Consider the following 23,412-nt stretch of genomic DNA (forward strand, 5'->3'; position numbering starts at 1 on the left):
CTGTGGTTGGTGTTTGTCTGAAAGTAATCCATCCAAATAAGCTTTGGGCTTAATGAGAAGTAGAGCAAAATGCCAAGATGCCCCCTGGAGTCTAGGGTTCCCTAAAGTATAGTGTCATTCATGGACACCCAAGGGACATGTTCTGAACCGTGGAAACCCAGGACTCAAAAGGAAGAGTTCCTACAGCGCTGGCTCTGCCTGGAGAAGTTGTATTTCTACTGGGTTCTGTTTCTGAGCCTGCCTCAATCTCCAGCTACTTAGCAGGAGAGCACTGTGGCTTTGGGAGGCTAATTGATTTGAGCGCCAAAGCAGGGAAGAACGCTTAGGGAGGGAACACCCACTTCCAACCAAGAGCAGGAGCTGGAAGTGGGCATTTCCATCTAGGTCTGACACACCATGGGGAGGTGGAAGGAAGGGGTGATCTTCATGCACTAATTTCCTTAGAGGCTGAAGCCAAAAGAAGGAGCGGGGGGATGTTCCTCACAGAAAATGACAGTGCGTTTGAACCTTAGTCATAGGAGCATTTTTGAGCCATTCGAGCTCAAATATTACATGGAGGACTTAGCGTCTTTGGGTGTGGCATAAGCTCTTTGCACTTCTGGTCTTCAGTTTTCCAACCTGAAAATGGGTGGAATCATAATAGCTACATCCTGGGGCTCATTCAAGAGATTGGCATTTTTTTTTTCTGCAAATTTTAACCTGCCTAGATTTTGGTTCTGGTGGCCATATGGTCTGAATTATGCTGTGATTCTGCAAAAAGCAGCCATAAAAACAGTGTGTGGACAGGCATGACCGTGGCCAGATAAATTTTTATTTTAAATGACCAAGCTGCAAGCCACATTTAGCTTTTGACTCATTGTGTGCTAATCCCTGATTCAGGGGATTTTCTTTCAGCAAGTGCCTGGCACAAACTAAGTGACCGAAAAGTGCTACTATTGCTATTATTAGCGGTGTTCTTTTGCTGTCGAGTATTTGGCTATTTGCACTATCAGGGAATGCCCAGTACATCTATTTCTTTCCCTGCCTTCACCTATGTATTAGTTTCCAAAAAAAGGACAAGTGAAGGGACCCACTCAACCTCCCAAGTGCAAATGCATTTAAGATTTTGCCCTGAAGTGTTCTATTTAATGCAAATTCCCAAATCACTTAACATTTAAAAGCAAGGGCAGCTTGGAGTCCTACTATAGATACAATGACGTGACTTTCCATTAAAAATTTCGACTGTCCTTCACGAGGGACATTCCTTGGCAATTTTGTGTGGCTTTCTCACCACAGCTTGAGGAAGTAAAGACTACAACCACTCTACATGCCAGATGCTGAGCCCAGACAAGACCACTGCCTCATGTGAGGTTCCCCTGAGAGCAACAGAGCTGAGACTTCATTTCAGATTTTTGGGTTCTCAATCCTACCTTGGCCCCCCACATGCTACCCACGCTGACTACTAGACTAGTCAAGGTCTTCAGTGCCTCTGAGCTCAGCCAGTGCTGCTGTCCCTACTCATGCCGGCACCTTTGGGACGCCTGCGCCTGGGGCCTGGGGCCTGGGGGTCCTGTGCCATCCTCAGCACCCTGGAATTACACAACACTGCTGCCTTTCAAACACATCTTCACTTGTGGGTCCTGCTAACGGAATTGGGGACCCACATCTGGGATCCAGTTCCCAAGGAGCCTGGGAAATAAGTACCAGCTTCATCCCTGGGGAGACAAGAATCAGGAACCAAATTCTTCAGATCTAGGGAGGATATTAGAAAGGTGTTGGGGATGACAAATGTCCGCATGTAGCAAAAGGGAGATGGAGGTACGGAGAGCAACAGGACGGGAGAGCGACACGGATGGCAACTGTCCTACCTGGGGCACTTGCTCTTCTAGTGAGGACCTGCGTGGCTACAAGAGGTCTGGACTGCACTCCCTGTGGGCTCTGACAAGTAGGACAGGACCTGGGTGGTGAACTAAAGGAGGGAAGTGGGCTGGATGGGAGACAGTAAGCAGAGACTGTGATGAACAACCGGACAAATGTCCTACCTGAGCAGGGCAGCAGCCCCCGCTTCCAGCATATTTCACTAGGGAGGGAGCGCAGCACAGCCAGATCTTCAGGTTCTTTAAGAGGAACCTGAAAGGCAGATATTTATATGACTGTCCTGAACATTAACAAGTGAGAGAGAAAGAGAGAGAGAGAGGGAGAGAGAAAGAGACAGACAAAGAGACAGAGGGAAAGAAAGAGACAAGAAGATAGAGACAGAGACAGAGAGAGGTGGGAGACAGAGACAGAGATAGGGAGAGAGACAGAGACAGAGACAGAGGGATACAGGATATTAAAGAATGTCTTGTTCAAATACCACCTATAAAATCAAGATATCAATTTTAATAGAAGATAATAAATGCTTGCTAACCTTGAAAGTGGGGGTTTCCCTAGGAAATGTTGATTAGAAAAACTTGGCTAGTCGCTGAAACTACAGCGAGGGTCTCCTGTCTCAGTCTCCTCAAATCTCTGCCTTCAGATATCTCACAAGAAGTAGGACCATGGGTTCAACCTTTGGGACACTGAGCCCACCATTGTTTGCTCCAAGGAGTGTGAAGGGTCTTATGTTTAAAACTCAGGAAGAAATGGAGGTATGGGGCTCGAGAGGGCAGCACAGGAGGGAAAGGACGGAGACAGGAGAGAGAAAACTTGGACAGGAACAGCAGGAGAGGGTAGCAGTGGGACTGAACCACTGGTTCAGCTTGATTAGTTCTTTCAGAAGCAGAGAGCCTGAGAAGTTTCACTGCCAACCGGGTGCATCTCCATTCGCTCTGTTCTTACCTTGTCCATTTGCTTCCAGGGAACATAACAGGAGATCCTCGTTTTAGCTTCAGCAATGAACCACGTTTTTCTAATCAGCCTTTACTGGGGAAATGTACACTTCGAAAAACAGCAAGCATTTAACATGTACTATTAGAATTGATCTCTTAATTTTTGTCTGTAAGGTTTTAATAAGTGGAAGGGGAAAATCATGAAGAGGGGCCCCTGCAGGGCAAGCTTTTTTTTCTCTTCTGACGCATCTTTCTTGATGATTGACCTACAGCCAAACCACTGGCCACTGCTGTTGGGGAGGAGGCAGCCACCTACTCCGTCTTAATAAGTTGTGCACTTAATGCCCCAAACTGTCCCCAGGTGAGTCTCGTAAGCTTTATAGTGGGCAGTAGAGGTTTCTATTCAGGATCAAACTGATCATCAGTTAAAGTACCAGCAAAGCCAGGCCTTCCTATTTTGCGACACAAATTAGGCTCATAGAAATTGTCCAAGTAACTTCCCAGAGATGATACCATAGTTTATAATAGAATTTCCCACTTGGAAAACTATGAGTGCCAGTCATTTGGAATACCTAGAAAAATTAAATGTCAAAAATGAAATTCTCTTTTCTCATTAAATAAACAACAATGAGAGGCCAAGACTCCTTGGCTCCAGCTTCCTACATAAGAAGAGTCCTTGGCTAGTGGAAGCTGTGGGGCCGTGAAGGAAGCCACTGCGTGGTCCAAGGTCAAGGTTAGGGTGGGGAACTGTTGTCCTCATTCTTGGCTCATGCCTCCTACTGTCCTCTTCTTCCAGTGATTCAGGGGCAAGTGTGCCAGTGAAAGGAGCCCATATGACATTGAAAGGCAGAAGTCGTTATTCTGAAGGTGTGCAGGTGGCTTCATAGGTGTCCCCCCGAGGTCCTGTGACTCCCATTTGCAGTGGCTTCTTGGCTGTCCTGATTAATTCATTTCTTCAGTTGTCCTGTGCTTCAGGCTGGGTGTCCTTGGGTCTGTGTCTCAACCCTCCAGCTCTAGCCTTCCAACCAGTGCTCCACAGGCTTTCCCCACTTCAGTGTAAGCCCTAATTTCCATATTAAATCCTCTATTCCTGTAATGGCTCTAACTGATCCCAGCAGACACACCAGGCAAGCACCCATATCATTTTCTTAAAGAGCCACTTATTAGATCTAAGCCACGCCAGCAAGCGGAGTCAAGACCTTCACGTTCAGTCACTTCCTGGCAGCCGATCCAACTAGAGGGGTGCTGAGCAGTTGATTTTTCACTTTCAACGAAGCAACACCATGTTTTCACAATCCCTGAAATTCGTTTTCCTATTTGAGCAAGGAATCTGTTTCTTCCAAGCTGAGGGTGCCACCACGGATGAGCAGAATCTGTGGTCCTTGCCTAGCAAGCTGCCAGGCATGTCCACAAGCCTTTAGTGGACTTACAGGCTGGCCCACCAAGAATGCATTTCCAAGATTGCAATCTGGCTCAAGTTCCCTTGTAGGAGGTATATTTCTCAACACCTCCCCAGATGGACATTTGTCAGGGTCCACTGTAATCCCTCAGTCCTCTTCTGTACATCCTAAAGTATTAGTTCTGATTTCTAGGTATTTCTAAATCTGACTCACCTGACTCATAGATCGCAGTAACATCAGTCCTAGATGTCCACATTGCATTTAGTGAGCACTCCTTCTAGTGTTCCTTCCCAAGTTCTGCGTACTGCTTCATTCTAGGAATCGCTTGACATGAGTTGAGAGGGACATTGGCCAGGAGAAGGCCCTGACGCTTCTCTTCAGGAGGCTTCCTATGGCCACAGCTTAAGCCCCAAAGACATCAAGATTCTAAGCAGAGGTGGCTTTTAATGAGGAAGAATTTTCTAGATATCCAGAGAAGGGTGTTCCAGGACAGGGAAGGATGAACCCGGTGCTAAGACTCTGGACTGGAAGTGTGACTGCTGGAGCAGAGAATGAGAGAAGGAAGGATAGAAGACGAGGTTAAATTGTGCATGGAGGAGGAAGACGCCATAGCTCCAGAAGACCACCATTTTGACTTTTATCCTGAGTGGGTTGAACTTCATTGAAAGATTCTGAGACTAGACCGAGGGGAGGCAGTCTAGAGGAGAGACGATGAGAGCTGTGTGGGGTTGGAGATGTCTTTCCATAGAAGCCACATTTGCACCTGACAGAAATTTTCATCAGATCCTAGGCTTTGAGTCTGACTAGACAAGATGGATGGCTGGCGTCTTCCTTGGAAGAGCGAGTGGGTGCAATCCATGTGTAAGAAGATGAATGCACACATATGTGCGGTAAAGGGGGCCAAGCTTCTCTGGTTCTTCTAGGACACACAGCTAACTGGCCTCACTCACAAGTAGGTGTGACTGTGGAACTGCCCAGGATCTGGGGATGCAGCATAAGTAGGGGCGTCTGGGTTACTTCTGGATGGCGCCTACAAGTATGTGTCTTCTTCCTTGCTGGTTCCTTGGAATGACCCACCAGGGTGAAAAGTACAAGGAGCCAAACAAAGGCAGATGTTGCACAGTGAAATAAATACGCATCCCCTAAGGGCACACCCTTGACACTCATGGTTATTGTTGCTTCACACTCTCAAATCATTCAGTTCCTCTGGTACTGGGCCATGGGCTGCTCCAGAACTCCCAAGGGGTGATTCTCTAGCTACTGATGCATCCTAGCTCTCAGGTGTAGGATTAACAAGAGTAAAGTAGGCAAAGTGTAGTTCACAATGAACGTTCTTGAGTCTAGATCTTGGGAACACATCTTGGATCTATTAGCGCCAACATACTGTGCAAGTTGGGGGAGGTCTTATGGGCTAGATACCGCATTTCACACTGCAGTGGCTTGGGACAGTGAGGCCATGAGTTCAGGTATCTTCAGAATAGAATCCCTACTGTATGGCTTTATTCTGCTTGTGTGACTGATCTCAGAAGTCCATCTGATAAAAGCTTACCTGACGCAAACCCCGTAGGCAGGCAACTTGAAACTGACCTTACTTAGGTGTAGACAAAGGCTGTGAAAGGTCCCGAACTGTTTACTCTGACATTGCCAGTTTCTTTCAAAACATTTAATGTCACATTTGTGCTACCCGAAGCTTATGGATGTATGCTGCTTGCTCACATGTATATGAAGAATTGTTCAGCCGGTGACAGGCCCCTTTCCTTGGCAAGGCTCTGGAATACTTACGTTGATACTTTGTCTACTATTATAGCCTTACCATACTGGGAACTGTTCCATTCCTAGTCCATGTAATTCATGTGGAGCTACCAAGTAAGGGGGCTGAGTCCAATGTGCCTGAAGGTCATGTGCCCAATGATGGCCAGTCATGAGTCAATTTGAAATTTCTACTTTCTAAGAGAGAGTGTCTGCTCTGCGATTATGAACCTGGATCTTCTGGCACCGTATTTCCCAGGAAGGGTACATAAAAATGGGACTGAGAAACCAGTGAGGCAGACACAGGTTCCGAATGTTTGGCTCCAGCCCTGTTAGATTCTAAGAGTTCCATACTTGTTTGCATTATGCAACTCACCTTCTGAAAGGTCACACAAATTACATGCTGGTTAGATCTCTATTACTTTTAATTGAGAGTTCTAATTGCTATACAGTTTAATTATAGGATGTCAAGGGAATCAGTATATATAACAACATACAAACTTAACAAAAGCAGGTAACATCCAACAGGCACTTTTATTAAGAGAAAAACTGCCTAGAAGAAATGTCTTAAACACCTTACAATAACCTACTGTAGTTGCATTTAACTGAGTTCTGTTGCTGTGAAGAATACAGCTCATGCACAGGTATGGAAGAGTGATTTGTGTATTTTCAAGTATTCACTGAATATGACCTGATATACACATCTACATTGAATTTGAAAAAGATTTAACTGTTGATCCAAGATATAGTTTGTTTTTGTTGTTCTTTTGGAAGAGGTCATCTGAATAGAAGAACATGCAGTTCTGGCTCCTGAATCATGTAACTGACCCAGCCTAGATTCTGTGGGAAACCAAGTCTTCTCCCTTCCTCCTCAGACATGAGTTTTGGGTACTCGTTTGGACAGTTCTCTGGGCAATGTGTATGCCGGTACTCGTAGTGCTTGTCCAAATACTTGTACGACTAGTAAATGTGCTTGTGGACCATTCTGCCAGCATGTAGCAGTGCAGAAAATGAAGCGAATGCAAACCCAACAGCAGCTCAACCAGGCATGTGTCTCCTCCAGGCCAAGACAATGACCAGACTGAAACCCAGAATCGGTGTATTTTCCCATTGATTGTTCTCCTGGGGGTGCTCCCTGGCTGCGCATCTTTTCCTTACGCATACTCACTATACCTTTGTATGGCCACCTGAATCTTTCTCATTAAGTTTACTCTCTGAATTTACTGCCTTGGGTGTGGTTGCAGTCTAACTGAAGAAGAATAAAACTCTCAGGTTACTAATGGGCTTTCCCTAAGAGACTGAGGTCTGAGTTTATGACCTTGAAAATCTCCCAGTGACAGCCGTTTTACCCCCCACCACTATCCCACTTGGTTTCTTGAGAGAGGATCCTCACTATGTTGCCCAGGTTGATGTTGAACTTGTAACCTTCACACTTCGGCCTCCCAGGAAGCTGAGCTTATTACTGGGATCTCTGTGTTCAGTCAATGGCTTAGGACTGCATTAGGAAATCCTCTGTTCATCTTAATCCAGCATTTCCTTATTCATTAGTTAATGACTAATAGGGTCAATTTCAACTCATTTCAAGGGGCCTTCAATTGTATGCTTTCTGAATTGTATTTTATTTTTTGGGTTAGTGCCATTTTGGTGTGCCATTTCATTCATTCTGATACCCCAAACCATTCACACCAGTTTTTATTCTATAGAGCCCTTAGCTTTAGATTTATGAGCCTAATATGGTGATGATCTTTTGGATCAAGGGTTGATAAACCCGCAGGGTACATCCAGCTAGCTACCTATTTTTACAAATTGTTTAGTTGGAGCACAGCCACATCTATATCTATATCTATATCTATATCTATATCTATATCTATATCTATATATATTGTCTATCGGTTGTTTCATAGTTGCAATAAAGACCATATGGCCACAAAGCCAAAGATACTATCTGGCCCTTTATAGAAACACTGCCAAACCCTGCTCCATGCTAAGAGTTTCATAATTGTTTCCTTACCCAGAAACCCACAGGATATGATGCTCCTGAAGTACCCTGAGGGAAGAAGGAATTATTTTAAAAAACTTTTGGGGAATACTGCTTGGAAAGGTCTATTCTAGATCACTTGGGGTAGGACACGGCATAGCAGATATTTGGGATCCCCTCTCCCATTTTCTGAGAGACCTGGGGAATAATATGTGTTCCAAATTTTGGCTCAGTAGGTCTTACACTTGCATTTCTATGTGGATTCAGTTTTGCCCAAGGCTAGAGATACTTTTCCTGCTCCCCAGTGGTGGTGTGGGGATCCCACTGGGCTTTCTGACTTCCCTTACAACTGTTCCTCAGGCATCAAAACATGGCTCTAAACTATAGTTAACAGTGCATCATGTCACCTCCCTAGTGGAAGAACTTGAAAGAGTAAATAAAATCCGAAAGGTCCAGTGGACACGGTGAAAGGGAAAGAACCAGTTCAAAGGGCAATAACAACTGGGATGAGTGAAAGGAGAAAGGAAAGACAGAAGGGAGGGAAAAATACCCATGTATATGCACAGGATAGCTGGGATAATCGTACTGTTGATTTCTACTGGTTTACTGAAAAGAAGAGTTAATGCTTCAGTTTTTTTTGACCAATTATTGTTTTGACCAATTTTGCATGTATTAATCTGGCAATCTGAACAACTATTCTGAGGACAACAATATGCAATAAAACAACCATTGATGAATTCCTACCATTTTGTTCAGTGAAATTCTGTCACTCCTATTTTTTTTTTTTTTTACTATTTTTTATTCTCTTAAAAATACACAATGAAACAGTCTATCAAGATGTTCCCGTGGGGGCCAGGGAGATAGCTCAGTGGAGTAAGTGCTTGCCTGGCAAGTGCAAGGTCTTGAGTTCGATCCTTGGCACCACCAACAAAAAACCCCAGAAAAACAAAACAAAAAAAGAAAGAAAGATGTTCCCATGGCTCACCTGAGCCAGTGTGGCTTGGAATTAATTACAAGAGGCGCAGTGTGCGGGTGCAGACGTGGCCCACTCTGCAGTAGCTATGACAGCCGCGTGCCCTTTGCTCTTGAGGAGGTGGAGGCACCATCACACCCGCTCTTCGGATGGATTCTCCAGGCCCAGGACACCCCCAGCCCTCCACAGCGTCCCTTGTGTCCCAACCATCTTAGCTGTGGCCCCTACACATCCATCACACTCTGAGTCACCACCCACATAGCGTTTCTTTTCCTCCAGTAACCAGCGCCTAAATTGACAGCGGAATCTACAACGGAAGTGGCTGTCTTTAGATTGCTGTAGGACAGAAAAGTGAGTCAAGAGCCGTCCAGTCGACAGAAAGAATGAAACCGCAAGTTTATTGGAAAGTACAAAAACTTTCAAAAACACACACACACAAAAACAAAACCAAGCCTAAGCAGAAAACAAAAAGCAACCACACAAATCTTTCCAGTTTGAGTTACTTTGAACATCACATATTATTAACCATTTAGTTGTATTTTAAGAAGTCAATTGTAGGGTTGCGCCAGGCAATAAGCTAGGATCACAGTGCAATTATAATGCTAAAGTAGAATGCTGATCTCGTTCACGAGAAAAGAAAGCAGAGATTACATTCTGGTTGGTGTAGGTTAGGCAATGTATTTTAAAAATGCTAGTTGGAATGAGTTAAAAAATAGTATTGGGCACTTATTTGACATTTTAAGTAGGGGGGACCCAAAAACCCTGTAGTTTTGGTGTCCTATTTATATGTTTGTTTTTTAAAAAAATCCATTAAAATCATATCTATAACAAAATGTCCCTGTTCGTTGTTTTTTTTTAAGTTAATAGGCTCTCCTTATCTCCGAAAACCGTTTGTTTTTCCTAAGATGCCTGGAAGCAGAACAGCCGTGAGATTAACTCACTGCCCAATTAATTAAAATTAGAATCCTTTTCTCTAAACCATTTCCAGAGCACCAGAAAGAAGCAGGCGGCCATCAAAGGGAGGAAAGAAAGCCACAGTGACTCACAGGGGAGGGCGGGTGTGAGCGGGCACGCTGTCTGCCATCCAAGTTCTTTATTGGGTTACTCAGAAAATAACTCAGTGCTATTTTGAAACTGAAAGATATAAGCAGCTAGATTCTTTACTTAAAAGCAAATGAACACACAAAAAGCCTATGTGGCCAGTCCTGTTATTCACTTTGGCTTGGGCTTCAGAAAAAGGCTAAGTCTACAGAGCAGGATCTCGGAAGCCCACCTCCTTCCCACTGCAATAGGCTTTGTCTTCATTAGCCTCAAATATGTCACCGGACCTTTCTTGGGTGACGGAGAGACGCCCTGAGTGTGTGTGACAGCTGCGTCAAGGTGGCTCCTCTTGGGTGGAGCTTTGTCCTTCTGTGGTTTTCTTGCCAAACACTGCCCAAGTTTTTACCCATTCTTCCTGCACAGGGGTGGGCCCTGCGGCTGGCTGAGCATACAGAAGGGACGAACTAGCAAGAACGCAGAGACTGTGAAGGAGGGAGGCAATTCTTCCTGCGCCCCTCAAGAATGGATAAATAATAAGCTCCAAGGGCAACAGAGCAGCGGGTTAGCATTGGGGAGGGGCTTGTTATGGGCTGGAAGGGCTGGATCTCCTTTTGCATCTTTCTTTGGACTTTAGTAAAGGAAAAACAAACAAAACAGAGACAGCTTTCCTATACACATATAAATAGTCCCTTAACTAGAAGGGAAAAAACCAAACACACCATTTCAAATGCATTTATAAGAGATTAAAAAAAAAATCCAAATGGAAAACCTTGACTCCAAACAATCTTGTTGCCCATGTTGCTCAAAGAGAACAACTCGCTACTCTGCCTCTTCTCTAAATGTCGGCCAATGTTAGCCAAGAGGACGTTAGGCGAGGGTGGGAGCAAATGTTAATGCTAACTCAGGGTGCTGGTCCTGGGATTCTGGGAAGACGAGTGTATGCGGAGCAGGGAGCTGGGAGCTCTCACGGAAGTGCACGGCTCTCACGTGTCCTAGAAATCAGGGTCCTCAAGTCCAAAAGCACAGGGCAAACATACTCCCAGGTGTGAAGGGCCCTTGGGAGCCTTGCGCTGAGGCTGCAGGAATAAGGCATAAGCAAGACAGGGTGGGCGCGGCTTCCGGGGCTGGAGGCTGGATCAGCTTTTTGGCCTATTCACATAGGGTCTTCATCCCTGGGCTATGGCAGGTCAGCTGGGAGGGTAATAATCCAGAAGCTAGGGCAGGGACAGTGGGGCAAGCCAGCCCCAGCCTCTGGTAGCCTGGATCCTAAAAGCTGAGAGTTCAGATAGGCTCAGAGCAGGGCCACCCTGCCTAGGCTGAGGTGAGGCCTACATTGCCAGGAAATTCTTTCTCATGAGGATCTTGGGCAAATTTCAAAGCCAACACCTATCCAGGACAGTTTCTGAGTCCTTCACAAAATCAAAATGACACTGGCAATCACGGAAGGGCATCACTTACATCAAAAGTTTCCTTTGGCCACTGTCTTTGCTAAAGTGACAGCAACATGTAGGTAACACAAGGAGGTTTTGAGGGTCATACCTGGGCACTCTCCATGGTGGCCACCATGACGGTCTCCTGGCAGACACCTACCCGTGTCCCCAAATGCAGCAATAAGGCGCAGCTTCCGCGATTCTGGCCCAGTGTCTTCTGTCCCTCTGGACATGCGACACGGAGCAGAAGCTGCGTTCTTGAGGACTATACTTAAATACTGTCGCATCCTGCTGCCTGCGGATGCACGACACCTATTCGGAGGGATTCCAACCATAACAGAATGAAGGGAAGCGTGAGGTTGTGATTGTGGGCCCCCAAGGAAAAGTGACCGCAGAGAGGATGTGATACGACACTTCATGTCAATCAGTAAGCCAGAAAAACACCAGGTCACCCTCCGAAGACCATCTCAGGAAGGAGAGGACTAGAGAGGCAGCCGATGCCCCATGCTCAGCTTGAGCCCACCCCCCACAAAGGAACTTAAAAGCGAGTCCATGGGCACCCGTTGTTAGAGTAACAAATTGGAGCAGATGGACCCATCTGGACTTTGGAATAGCTGGACCTTATACTTCTCCAGTGTCCGGGTTGGGTGCAGAGTCCCTGGGAGCCACAGTGCCCTCCAGCAGGCCAGGCTGCCCTGGGCTGTGGCTGGTATCTTCCGTACTCAGGAGGCTGCTGGCTGCTCCTGAGCTGGCGCTGTCCACACTCCCTGACCGTGAGCGGTAAGGGGGCAGGTCGGCTTGGTTCAGAGACTCGGTGTCTGAAGAATAGGGCGGTGGAGGAAGGTCGTACCATGCTGGTCTGCAGTGGAGAAGGCAGGTCAGAGCCCAGGGGTGGCAGAGAGAGGAAGGGGAAGAAAATGCATTAGAACCAAGCTAAGTCTGGCAGCGTGGCCCCAGCACCCAATAGGGGGCATAGGTGAGCTGGTGCATCAAGCTAGGAGTGAGATTTTCCCTGCAAATGCAAAGGCAATTTAAAGGCCAGGAAAATACATGGTAGGAAACGACGCAGTCTCCTTCTTTGGAAAATGAAGGCCATGCTAGAACCTCCCCCAGTTACCCCAGAGAGGGCAAAATGAGATGGCACTGAGTAAGGAGGGTCCCGTAAGGTCTCAGTAAATGTCAGCCACTGCTTCTGTGTACTATCATGGCACCCGGGCACTTGGCCAGGCCATCACCCTTTTAGATGCCCGCTTTACCCCCAGGGTCTTCTGCCCAGCACGCACCTCTGGTCCAGCAAGGCCTCCGAGTAGGAGGGCGGGGAGCCTACTTCCGAGGCGTTCTGCTCAGCCTGGCTGGCCACGTACTGGATGCCGTTGTTGACGTTGTAGGTGACATTGCAGTGGTGGGGGTGGTCCAGGACCACCAGGCGGGACAGGAGCACAGGGTGCTGCAGCCGGTGCACGGGCAGCGTCATGAGATTGTTCCGCTTCCGCTGGTGATGTAAGACCAGCGCCAGCAGGGCCACCACCAGCACGAAGATGACCGAGCTGCCGATGATAGCGTAGGTGATGCTGGGATAGTACACGAGCTGGTTCTCTGAGGTCACGAACACCTGCCCGCTGCCTGGTTCTGAGAAAGCCGGGAGAGGAGAGATAAGAAGAGAGGCTTAAAATCAGCTCCTGTTTGTCTCTCCAAGTCAGCACTAGGGTCTGCATACAGAAGACCGCGGTGACACTCTTCCCATGGGCCCAACGTGGAACCACACACGATCCACGGGCTGGTGAACAGGTACACAGCATCCTATGCACACAGTGAGATACTACTCAGACAAGAACATCACACATACCGAGGCACGCTGCATGCGTGAGCTGCAAAGACATGACGCAGTACCCAAAAGACCACCACATGCCTCTACAATAAGAAATACCCAGAGACAGAAAGTACAGCAGCTGGGACTGGGGAGATAGCTCGGCAGTCGAAGCACCTGCCTGGCGAGTGCAAGGACCTGAGTTCGATCCCTAGTACCACATGCTGTGCTGGCCCTGGAACCGGGTGTAGTGGCACACACCTGTAATCCCAGTGCTGGGGAGGCTGAGACAGGAGGATCACTAGGAGTTGTAGTGAGACTCTGTATCAAATAAATAAAGAAATAAAAAATAAAGGAATAAAAAAATAAAGTCCAGCAGCTTCCTGGGGTTGAGAGAAGATAGGAGGATGAATTGTGAACAAGCTTGAAGGATCTCACTAGGGTGACGGGAGTGTTGTAAAAATGAACTGTGGTGGCGGCTGCCAAATCAGAAAGTTTACTAAAAATCATTGAGTTCTACGTGTAAGAAGGTTGAACTTCACATCGTGTGGGCGAGATCCTAATGAAGTTGTTTACAAACATGGCCCTTAGAGATGTAACCGTCCTTGTAGCAGAAGTCAATCTTACACTGAAATGGGTAATACAGCACACAGGGGGACCCAGGCAGGGGGCGTCTAGGGCGCTGTCTGTCTGCAGTGTCTATTCTGTGCCAGGCCCCGGGTCTAGCCCTTCAGATTGAGGGGCAGTGCAATGCGGGGGTACGCACTCGCCATGGGCCCTGGGGGAAAGGCCACTTGCTCCGTGCTACAAAGTGATAGGTGCTCTCCGGTTTGTGGAGTGTGAAATAAACCACGGTCACACACACGAGTCCCTCTAAGTGCATGTTCCACAGCCACAGACGTGAGCCTTATCACGCCTTCCTGCTTCCTAACAACTCTAGGAGGCAGGTGCTCCCCCTGCCACTGTTGGGGCTGGAACCCAGGACCTTCCCACTGAGCTACTCCCCCAGGGCTTTACTAGTAGTAGTAGTAGTATTACCATTACTATTGTTACTAGTAGTAGTCGTTTTTATTTTGAGACACGTAGGTCCTGTAACTCACTCAGCTGTCTAGGCTGGGCCTGAACTTGTGATTCTCCTGCTCCAACCTCTCGGAGTGCAAGGATGACAGTCATGACCACCATGCCTAGCAGTTAGTGTTCTTCGTTAGATGAGGAAAGTGATGCTTGCAGGAACTGAGTCCCCTTCCAACAGGCATCGGGAGTGGGGCGTTGTGTGGGATTTGAACCTCGCTCCTAATGCTCTCTCCCACGGCAGCTGTGCAGCAAGACCCTCTGGGCAATCTGCGGGTACTTCCTGGGTGGCCAGCACCCTCCTCTCCCCGTGTGCTGATGGGGCACACTTTAGATGCTTGGCAACAGGCTCCTGGCACAGGAAACCCCAATGTCCCCTCCTCGCAGGAAGAGGGACCCACCTGTGCAGCACACCCCCAGCCACCTCCGCAGTGGGCCAGCTAGAGGGACGACGGAACACAGCACCAGGGAGCAACTGTGTCCACAGGCACACTCACCTGCAAAACGAGGAGGAGGTTTCTGTGGGTACCAGGGGTCACACTGAGGACCTGAAGCAGCAGCTAGGGGCTTTATGCCACCCCTTCTCTCAATTTTCATGTCTGTTTTGTCCAGCCCTGGATCCTCAGGGTGTAGAATGATGTGTGGCATACAGCAGGCATACAATAAATGCACAACTCAAAGGGGAACTCTATCCACAACCCTGGTAAAGTAGCCCTATTATTATTCCTGTTTTTTCAGATGAACAAACTGGCTCACAGCGGTGAGTTAACCCAGATATGTCTCCTTCAAAACCTGCATTTTGCAAAACACACTGTTGTCTCTCCCTTCCCAACAGACTCATTTCCTGATGCCCTAATAATCCTAATCTGAAACAAATGCAGGCCTTCCCCCTCCAATTATTCTCTCTGCATTTTTTTCCCACTCACACCCAAACACAGACTAAAGCTTCAAAGATTTCTCTGAGTTCCTGGTGGCCATCCTTTCAATGTGCTGCACAATTCCACGAGGCAGAATGAAGGACATATAATCCCAGCTGATAGGCAGAGGCAGGCGGGTGCCTGTGCAGTTCAGGAGGGAGGCGATTTGGATTTCTCTGGAAACAATTAGCTGTTACTCTCTTCTCAGCTTAGATAATTAAAGGTTGGAGCTGGGTATGGTACATGTCTGTAATCCCAGCACTCAGGGAGGCTGAGGCAGGAAAATTTGAGTCCTTTTTGGGCAGTTTAGCAACTTAGTGAGACTGTCTCAAATTAACAAAGAGCTTAGAACAAAGACCTTAGGTTCAATCCCCAGTAATGGGGAAAAGAATTTTGTGTGTGTGTGTGTGTGTGTGTGTGTGTGTGTGTGTGCATGTGCTTCAGAATTCAGTCTCAAAATATTCTTCCTTACTTGTTACTTCCTACATAGCTCAAAAAAGTCAGAGCCTTTGGGGGTGAATCCTGGAACAGGCATTTCTACATGTTTGACTGAAGCCAGCGATTTAACTTTCCTAAGCCGCAGTGCCTTATCTTTAAAATTACGACAGTGCTATCCTCCAGGCGTACGGGCAGGGGACCCTACATGCTGTGTCTGACAAGGGTTTGCATTCAGCAGTGCTACTTCTTTTTTATTAAAAAGTTGTTATTTAAAAAATAATGAGGATGCGGGCTGGGGAGATAGCTTGGCGGTCTAAGAGCCTGCCTGCCAAGCACAAGGACCTGGGTTCTAGCTCTGGTACAGCATGCCCCTCCACCCCCCAACGCTGAGCCAGGGCATCAAGACCCAGCATGGCGGTGCACGCCTGTAATCCCAAACCTGGGGAGGCTAAGACAGGAGACCCCATATCAAAAAATAAATATTATTTCTTTTAAAAAGGGCTAGGGAGATAGTTCAGTAGAATAAGCGCCTGCCTGGTAAATGCAGGGTCCTGAGTTCAATCCCTGGTACTGTAAAAATAAATAAATAAATAAAGACTTAAAAAATGATGATGAGATAGACTTATCATGAACCCCATTTTCAAGTGTGTGGTTAGGCGGCATTAAGCTCATTCCCAGAGCCAGGCAACCACCACCACCGTCCATCGCTCCAGAATTCACTACCTCCCACTGTCCAGTGCTGATTCTGGGTGCTAACACCCTTCGCGTTGTCCTTACCAGCTTCTCTGGCCAGCAACAGAAACTGGGAGAGACACACGTGGGGTGGATTTTCATATGGAAGATAAGTTAGTCCAGAGGTTTTAAAGTACTGACTTCTATGCAACCATGTATTGGTGGAATTAAAAATACACACGGGAGCCCTTTGAAATAACTGCAAAGCAAAATGCTTCTGAGTCCGAAGGCCCTCACTTCTGTCTCTGAAGGCAGGCTCTCTCCAGACCCGCCCACTTTGGCAGGCGAAAAGCGGCGATCACTTTTGCTCCAGAAATTATGATGCTGCATAATTCAGTAGGGCCTGGTCTTGATTTTGCTCTGCGTGGAAAATGTCATCTTGTATTAATTCATTAACTGAGCTCACTTTTCTTAAAAGCTTAATGAGCCTGCTGGCCAAATTGCCAACATCTGAGCTGCTTGGGACATAAGCGGCAGGAGCGTAATCCGCAGATAATGAAGTTTCCATTTATTCTGGCTGTCTCTCAAGCTTAAGGTCTTCCCGCTCTGCTGTTAAACATCTTGAATTGCTGTCCTGTGTCCGCTCTTGAGCTGCGTCAGTTCCACTCTGGCTGTTCCTGCCCGGAGACCACAGTTCTCTTAACAAAGCTGCTGCCTGCACCCCTTGGGGTGACACTGGCTGGGTTTTCCACACTTGCACGTGCTCTTCACTCCAAAGATGTGACAGGGTTGCGCCCTTACCAGGATGCTTCCCTAGCAGATGGTGACTAAGTTTCACAACTGCATGCCGGTTACTAATTCACCCGGAAGTACCATCTGGGCCAGAGGACGGAACAACGCAGCCAAAATTGTGACTCAGGCTCTTCCTTCTACAGAATTCCTTCTTCCAGAGGTGAACTAAATTTCCTCTGGAATACCAGAATTCGGATTATTGTCATCTGCCAGATTGGAAAAGCACAGCTGATCTGACATGCCACTGGTCAGGTCTCGAGCGAACAGGTACATTCACACACAGCATATATGCAGAATGATCAGAAATGCAGTGAATGCTTAATTTCTTAGATGCATTACTCTATGAGACACATTGCTGTTAATCTCGGGTGGATTCTACGTGTCAACCTTCCATGATCCCTTTGACTCTGCAGAAGAACCAGCAGTCACATGGTGCCAGGTCTCGCGAATTAACGTGGTCAAGGACACACCATTTTGTTTTGATTTTTAACAGAAATTGCCATCTATGTTTTGAATCAATTCAAGACATCAAGGTGTCAACAAACAACACTCATGCCGGGGAGATGGCTCAGTGGAATAAGGGCTTCCCTTGCAAGCACAAGGACCTGAGTTCAATCCTCGGTTCTGCCAAAAAAACCAAAAACAAACAAACCAATACTCATGAAGAGGACTTGCAGAACTGAAGCATGTTCAAAGTGAGGGGGTGCTTCTGGGGGCATCATGACGGATCTTTACGACAATGAAAGCAATTCCAAGTTCTACTTAAACATGCATTGCAGGTTCCGATCACACTGCACAGCTGGTGGGAGGGTACACTGGTACAAACCCAGGGGCACAGTGGAACAATATACAGTCTGTCTCGCATAAGGACAGGATCCACATCCCCGGCTCTGCATCTCTGTATCCAAGCAACGGCCAGATCAAATGCATTTGGAAGAAAAAAATTTTCTTCTATATTTAACAAGTGTTTTTTGTTTTTTACTAAGAATCAAACTCAGGACCGAGTGCTTACCAGGCAGGCACTGTGCCACTGAGCTACATCCCCGGCCCAATACTTTTCTTCTGGTTAGTATCATTTACACGATACAGTAAAACAACCAGTTACACAGCATTAACAGCATACTGGGAACTATATGTAATTTAGGGATGATGTAAGGGGACAGGAAGATGTACATACACCAGCGTTCACATGAGGGACATCAGCATGTATGGATTTTGGTACAGTGAAGCCAGTCCCTCATGGATCACATGCTGTGGTTTATATCTGATGTCCCTCCAAAATCTCAAATACTCATAGGTGGTGGCGTGGATTATGGGTTAGTCTACCATTGGGATTAGCATCCTTTAGGGTGTGGCTGAATGCAGTTACTGAAAGCACAAGAGCCAGCTGGATGTGAGTGGCATCAACCAAAAGGATGGTAGCCCAAAGGGAATAAAAAGGGAAAGAAAGGCTTGCTGCTCGCTGTCTTCCACCTCCATGGCATGAGCTGCTTCTCCAGTGATGCCCCTCTGCCATGCTGCTCTGCCCTGGAGCCAATGAAAGTGGACTAAACGCTCTATAGTTGTGAGCTAACATAAACCTTTTCTTTTCTTTTTTTTTTTTTTTTTTAAATGCATTTAGTACAGGGTCTATGGGGTCTCACTACTCAGATCAGACTCGAAGTGATCCTCCTGTTTTCAGCCTCCCAAGCGCTAGAATTACAGGCATGCGCCACCACACCCAGTCTCAATCGCTGTCTTTGGGCAACCCAGAGGTGGGGCCAGCCTAGCATGCCCAGAATCGAACCCCAGTCCCTGCACGTATCTAAGCAGGCGCTTTAGTCCGCTGAGCTATCTGGCTGGCCCAATCTTTCCTCTTTTAACCTATGGGAGTTGGGTATTTTGTCCCAGCAATGAGAAAATAACTAAGACAATACTAAAGGAAGATTATATATTGATTTAAAAATATACATATTCTTTGACATAGACATTCCCTTCTTAAGAAACTCGCAAAATGAGAAATAACTTTTTTTTCAGTGCTGAGGGTTGAACGGAGGACTTATTAAGTACACTGTGCAAATGCTCTACCACTGAGTAATAGCCCTAGTCTAGAAAAGACTTCAATGGTCGTGGAAGCCTGGTTTATAATGGCAAAACGCATCAGAGGTGATCTAAATGCTTACCACTGCAGCCTGGCACAATAAGTGATGGGGTTCTGCTCTCATTCAAAGGTTTTAAGGCAGTCTTCCATATACTAATGCAGAAGAATATATGGATAAGTAAAAATAAATAAATAAAATAAAGAGGAGCTCACTGGAAATCACTGTGGTTTGGAGTTGCTCAAAAGTGCCCCCTCATCATTTTGTTTTGAAACTGAGTCCCCATTACGAGGTGGTAAGAGGGTGGAAATTTAATCCAATGACAGTGTTCAGGGGCGGGGCTTTAGGGAGGCCATCAGGATGAGATGACGTCATCACAGTGGAGTCCCCGGGAATGAATCCTGGTGGCTTTGTAAGAAGAAGGAAGGACATGAGAAGGGACACCAACCTGTGTCCCTTCTGCTCCCCCTTACGTGCCAACCAAGATGGCCATCACCCCCAGCCTGCAGATCCATGAGTGGAATAAATGTCTTTTACCAAGGTGCTCAGAGTCAGGCACTTTATTATAAGAAGTCCTACCAATACCTACCACCCCAAGAATGTGCAGTATGCCACGTATGGGGGCATACAGCTGTTTTCAGCTGACTGGAACACTAAGGCGGGAGGCTGCGAGCCAGAAGCCAGGCGGGGAACTTCGGACAGAATCTCAGGAAACAAACACATAGGCTAACAAGGACTGCAGAGGTAGCTCAGCACTTTCTAGGTTTAACTACCAGTACTGGGGTGGGGGGGAAGCACAGCATATTTCCAAAGGGATACCGGGGCGCCTGGACCCTGAGCAGCGGTTTCTCTCCCTTCCCTCCCCGTTGATGTGAGGGACTTCCAAGGACGACACTCCTGGGTCCCAGGCTGGCCTATGTGGTCCAGAATTCCTGTTCTAGGACATTTGCTGCACCTCAAACTGGCTCATCACTCTTTTGAAAAATCAAGTCCTCTACGCTTTTTTTTTTTTTTTAAGATTTTTTTCCCCAGATTAAATGTTCTAAAAAATCAGGTTTATTGGAGGTGTACTTCATGAACAATAAAATGTGCCCTTAAAAAATGTATAGTTAGATGAGTTTGGCAAAATGAACAGCTACAAAACCACCTCTAAAATAAAAACCTGGCAGCTTCCATGTCCTGTACTCCTTGTCACCCCCAATTCTTTTGGGCTCTTTTTCCTGCTACCCTCATTCCCAACCACGGAAGCTGTTGGTCTGTTTTGTTTCTGTTTTCTTTTTGTGGTACCGGGGATCGAACACAGGACCTTGCACTTGCCAGGCAGGCACTTACACTGCTGAGCTATATCCCCAGCCCTAGTTGGTCCATTTTGTATCCAACAGGACTCACCTTTTCCTGTAATTCACAGGTGCACACTCATATAATACATGGTTTTCTTGAGACAGTGTTGCGACACATAATTCAGGTTGGCCTTGAACTCACCATGTAGGACACGCTGGCCTCAAACACACAGAGGTCCTCCTCCTCCTCCAGCCTCCCGGGTGTTGGCTTACAATAAGCACTACCATGCCCAGTTTAGTACTTGAGTTTTTGTGCCTGGCTTCACTTAGAATTATCCAATTTTCTGTATTAATATTCCATTCCTTTTTATAGTTACATAGTATTCAGCATGGACACATCACAATTCATTTACTGATCTTTCAGCTCAGGAGGGTTACTAGGTTGTTCCAGGAATGAAGGTCTCTGTTAATACACATTTTCATATTTCCTGGACACACAAGGGTCAAGAAAACTGCTGAGTCACCTGGGAAGGGTTTGACTTTGTAAAAACCATCTCTGTTTTCCAACCATAGCAGCCTTTTGTGCCCCCCCACCAGCAGCAATGTGTGGGCTCCTAGTTGTCCTGAATCTGCACCAGCACTTAGTATTGGAAGGCTTTTTAATTTTAGCTGCCCTGGGAGGTATATATACCCCACTGAAGTTTAATTTGCATTTCCTAATGATTCCTAATGTTGGACAACTGTGCATGTGTTATTTTCCACTGCCTATTGCCTTTTGTGAAGTTTTTATTCAAAATTTCCACCCATTTAAAACAATTATATTATATGACCCCTTACTATTGACAGGAAAGAATATTATCTGTGTTCTGGGACATACACAAAGGTCCTTCATCAAAAGAATAGTTTTCAAATATTTCCCTGATCTGTGGCTTATCTTTTCTTTTTCTTTCTTTCTTTCTTTCTTTCTTTCTTTCTTTCTTTCTTTCTTTCTTTCTTTCTTTCTTTTTTTTGTGGATCATGCAGGCAAATGTCTTTTCCTTTTCCAAACCCATTGCAATTCCACTAGATAATCACGTAGTTCACAGTTTGTGCAGGCCAGGCTTGGCAAACTTCTGGGATCAGCCAGGCAGTAAATAATGAACTCAAGACCCTGTGCTTGCCAGGCAGGCGCTTATTCTACTGAGCTATCTCCCCAGCCCTGTCTTTTCATTTTTGTTATAGTATCTTTTTGAAGAGAAGTGCTTCTTTAAAAAAAAAAATTCATGAAGTCCACTGCATCATTTCTTTCTAAATGGTCTGTGCTTTTTATACTCTTTTTAAGGAATTTTCTCTGAAATCTTTGCCTAGAGGGAGTTTTATAGTCACAGTGCCCCCATTGACATCTATGATCCATTGCAAGTTAATTTTTGTTTATGGTACAAGGAGAAGGTCATGATCTTTTTATCTCTCCATTTAAATATCCAATTTATCTGGCACCATTTGTTGAAAAACCTGTCCCTTTTCACTGAATTACCTGGCACCTTCATTGCAAATCAACTGATGCAAGCTCGGTCCGCTTCCAGACTCTATTCTGTCTTATTTAGCTTTTATGCCAAGAGTGTGCTGGTAATTATACCCACTATAATTGGTCTTATTTATTTTTTTGTTGGCGGAACCGAGGATTGAACTCAGGCCCCTGCACTTATTCTACTGAGCCATCTCCCCGGCCCCTATAATTGAGTCTTGAAGCCCAGTTCTATCAGTGTAACATGCTTTCTTCCCCTTCTAAATGAAACTTTATTTCTGATTATAAAAATCTATGCTGATTACTAAAATTAAAGTCATCCAGAAATGTTGAATGCAGGCAAATGTCTTTTCCTTTTCCAAACCCATTGAAATTCCACTAGATAATCATAGTTCACAATTTCGTGCAGACCAGGCTTGGCAAACTTCTGTGATCAGCCAGACAGTAAATATTTTATTCTCTGTGGGTGATAGTTTAAGTCGCAACCACTCAGCATAAAAGCAGATGCAGGCAAACATTTCAATAAGTGAGGGTAGTTACTCTCAACAAAATTTTATTCATAAAAACAGACAGCTTGGGGAGACAGCTTGGGGAGACAGCTAGGCGGTCTAAGCACCTAACCGGCAAGTGAAATGACCCAGGTTGGATCCCCAGTACCACGTGCCGCGCCAGCCCTGGAACCCTGGGCACGCCCTGCTGGCCACCGAAGCTGGCCATGGTGGCTCACGCCTGTAATCCCAGCACTGGGGAGGTTGAGACAGGAGGATCACTATGAGTCTGAGCTACATAGTAAGTCCCTGTACCAAATACATAAATAAATAAAATATTTTTAAAAATTACAAAAAAAAAAAAAAAAAAAAAAAAAAAAAAAAAAAAAAAAAAGACAGCTGGTCAGGTTTGCTACCCTGGCTGCACTTTAACTCATAACATAGTTCCTTCAAAGCTATTGCCTATGCGCACACACACAGACAGACAGACACACACACACACTACACACACACGTCCTGGTCTTTATGTATACACACACACACACGCACGTGGGCCCCTTCCCTTACTATCAGCTGTGTCACTGAAGAGCAGCTACACAGGATTTCACTCTGCGGACATATCAACATTTACTTAACTCACCCTTTGCTACAGTATGAAGTCTGATTAAAAAATACTGTGAATGATGAAATAAAAAATATTATAGTAAAGGATGACAATCAGTAAGAAATCAAAAAATAACAAATGCTGGTGAGACTCGTAAAAAAAAAAAAAAAAAAAAAAAAACCAACAAAAGAACCCGCCTACATTGTTGGTGGGGATATAAAGTAGTACATTTACAGAAATCAGTACGGCGATTTCTCAAAGCTCTAAAATGAGAGATTCCATGTGACCCAACTATTCCCCTTCTAGCTCTCTTCCCCTAAGAGGTCAGGTCATCATATCGCAGTGGCCCCCACACATCAGTGTTTATAGAAATACCATTCCTAGTAGCTAAACCCCAGAAG

General features: G+C 46.0%; 1 protein-coding gene and 1 pseudogene across 4 annotated transcripts in view; both read right to left on the minus strand.

Moving 5' to 3' along the window:
- Positions 1-6,664: 6,664 nt before the first annotated feature.
- LOC111815570 lies at positions 6,665-6,922 on the minus strand (annotated as a pseudogene).
- Positions 6,923-9,265: 2,343 nt separating this feature from the next.
- The window catches only part of Ldlrad3 (low density lipoprotein receptor class A domain containing 3), a 215,182-nt gene continuing 201,035 nt past the window's right edge, over positions 9,266-23,412 (minus strand). For 3 of the 4 annotated variants that reach the window (XM_023710742.1, XM_023710743.1, XM_023710745.1), the window contains 3 exons: positions 14,640-14,735; positions 12,644-12,989; positions 9,266-12,219 (listed from right to left, as the gene is read on the minus strand). In XM_023710742.1, coding sequence (XP_023566510.1) covers positions 11,982-12,219; positions 12,644-12,989; positions 14,640-14,735 — 680 coding nt within the window. In that variant the 3' untranslated portion in view covers positions 9,266-11,981. The remainder of the gene's footprint in view (positions 12,220-12,643; positions 12,990-14,639; positions 14,736-23,412) is intronic. The other variant, XM_023710744.1, reaches the window with a different exon arrangement.

This window comes from Octodon degus, unplaced genomic scaffold (assembly GCF_000260255.1).
Source record: "Octodon degus isolate 3935 unplaced genomic scaffold, OctDeg1.0 scaffold00018, whole genome shotgun sequence".
Classification (NCBI taxonomy): Eukaryota; Metazoa; Chordata; class Mammalia; order Rodentia; family Octodontidae; genus Octodon; species Octodon degus.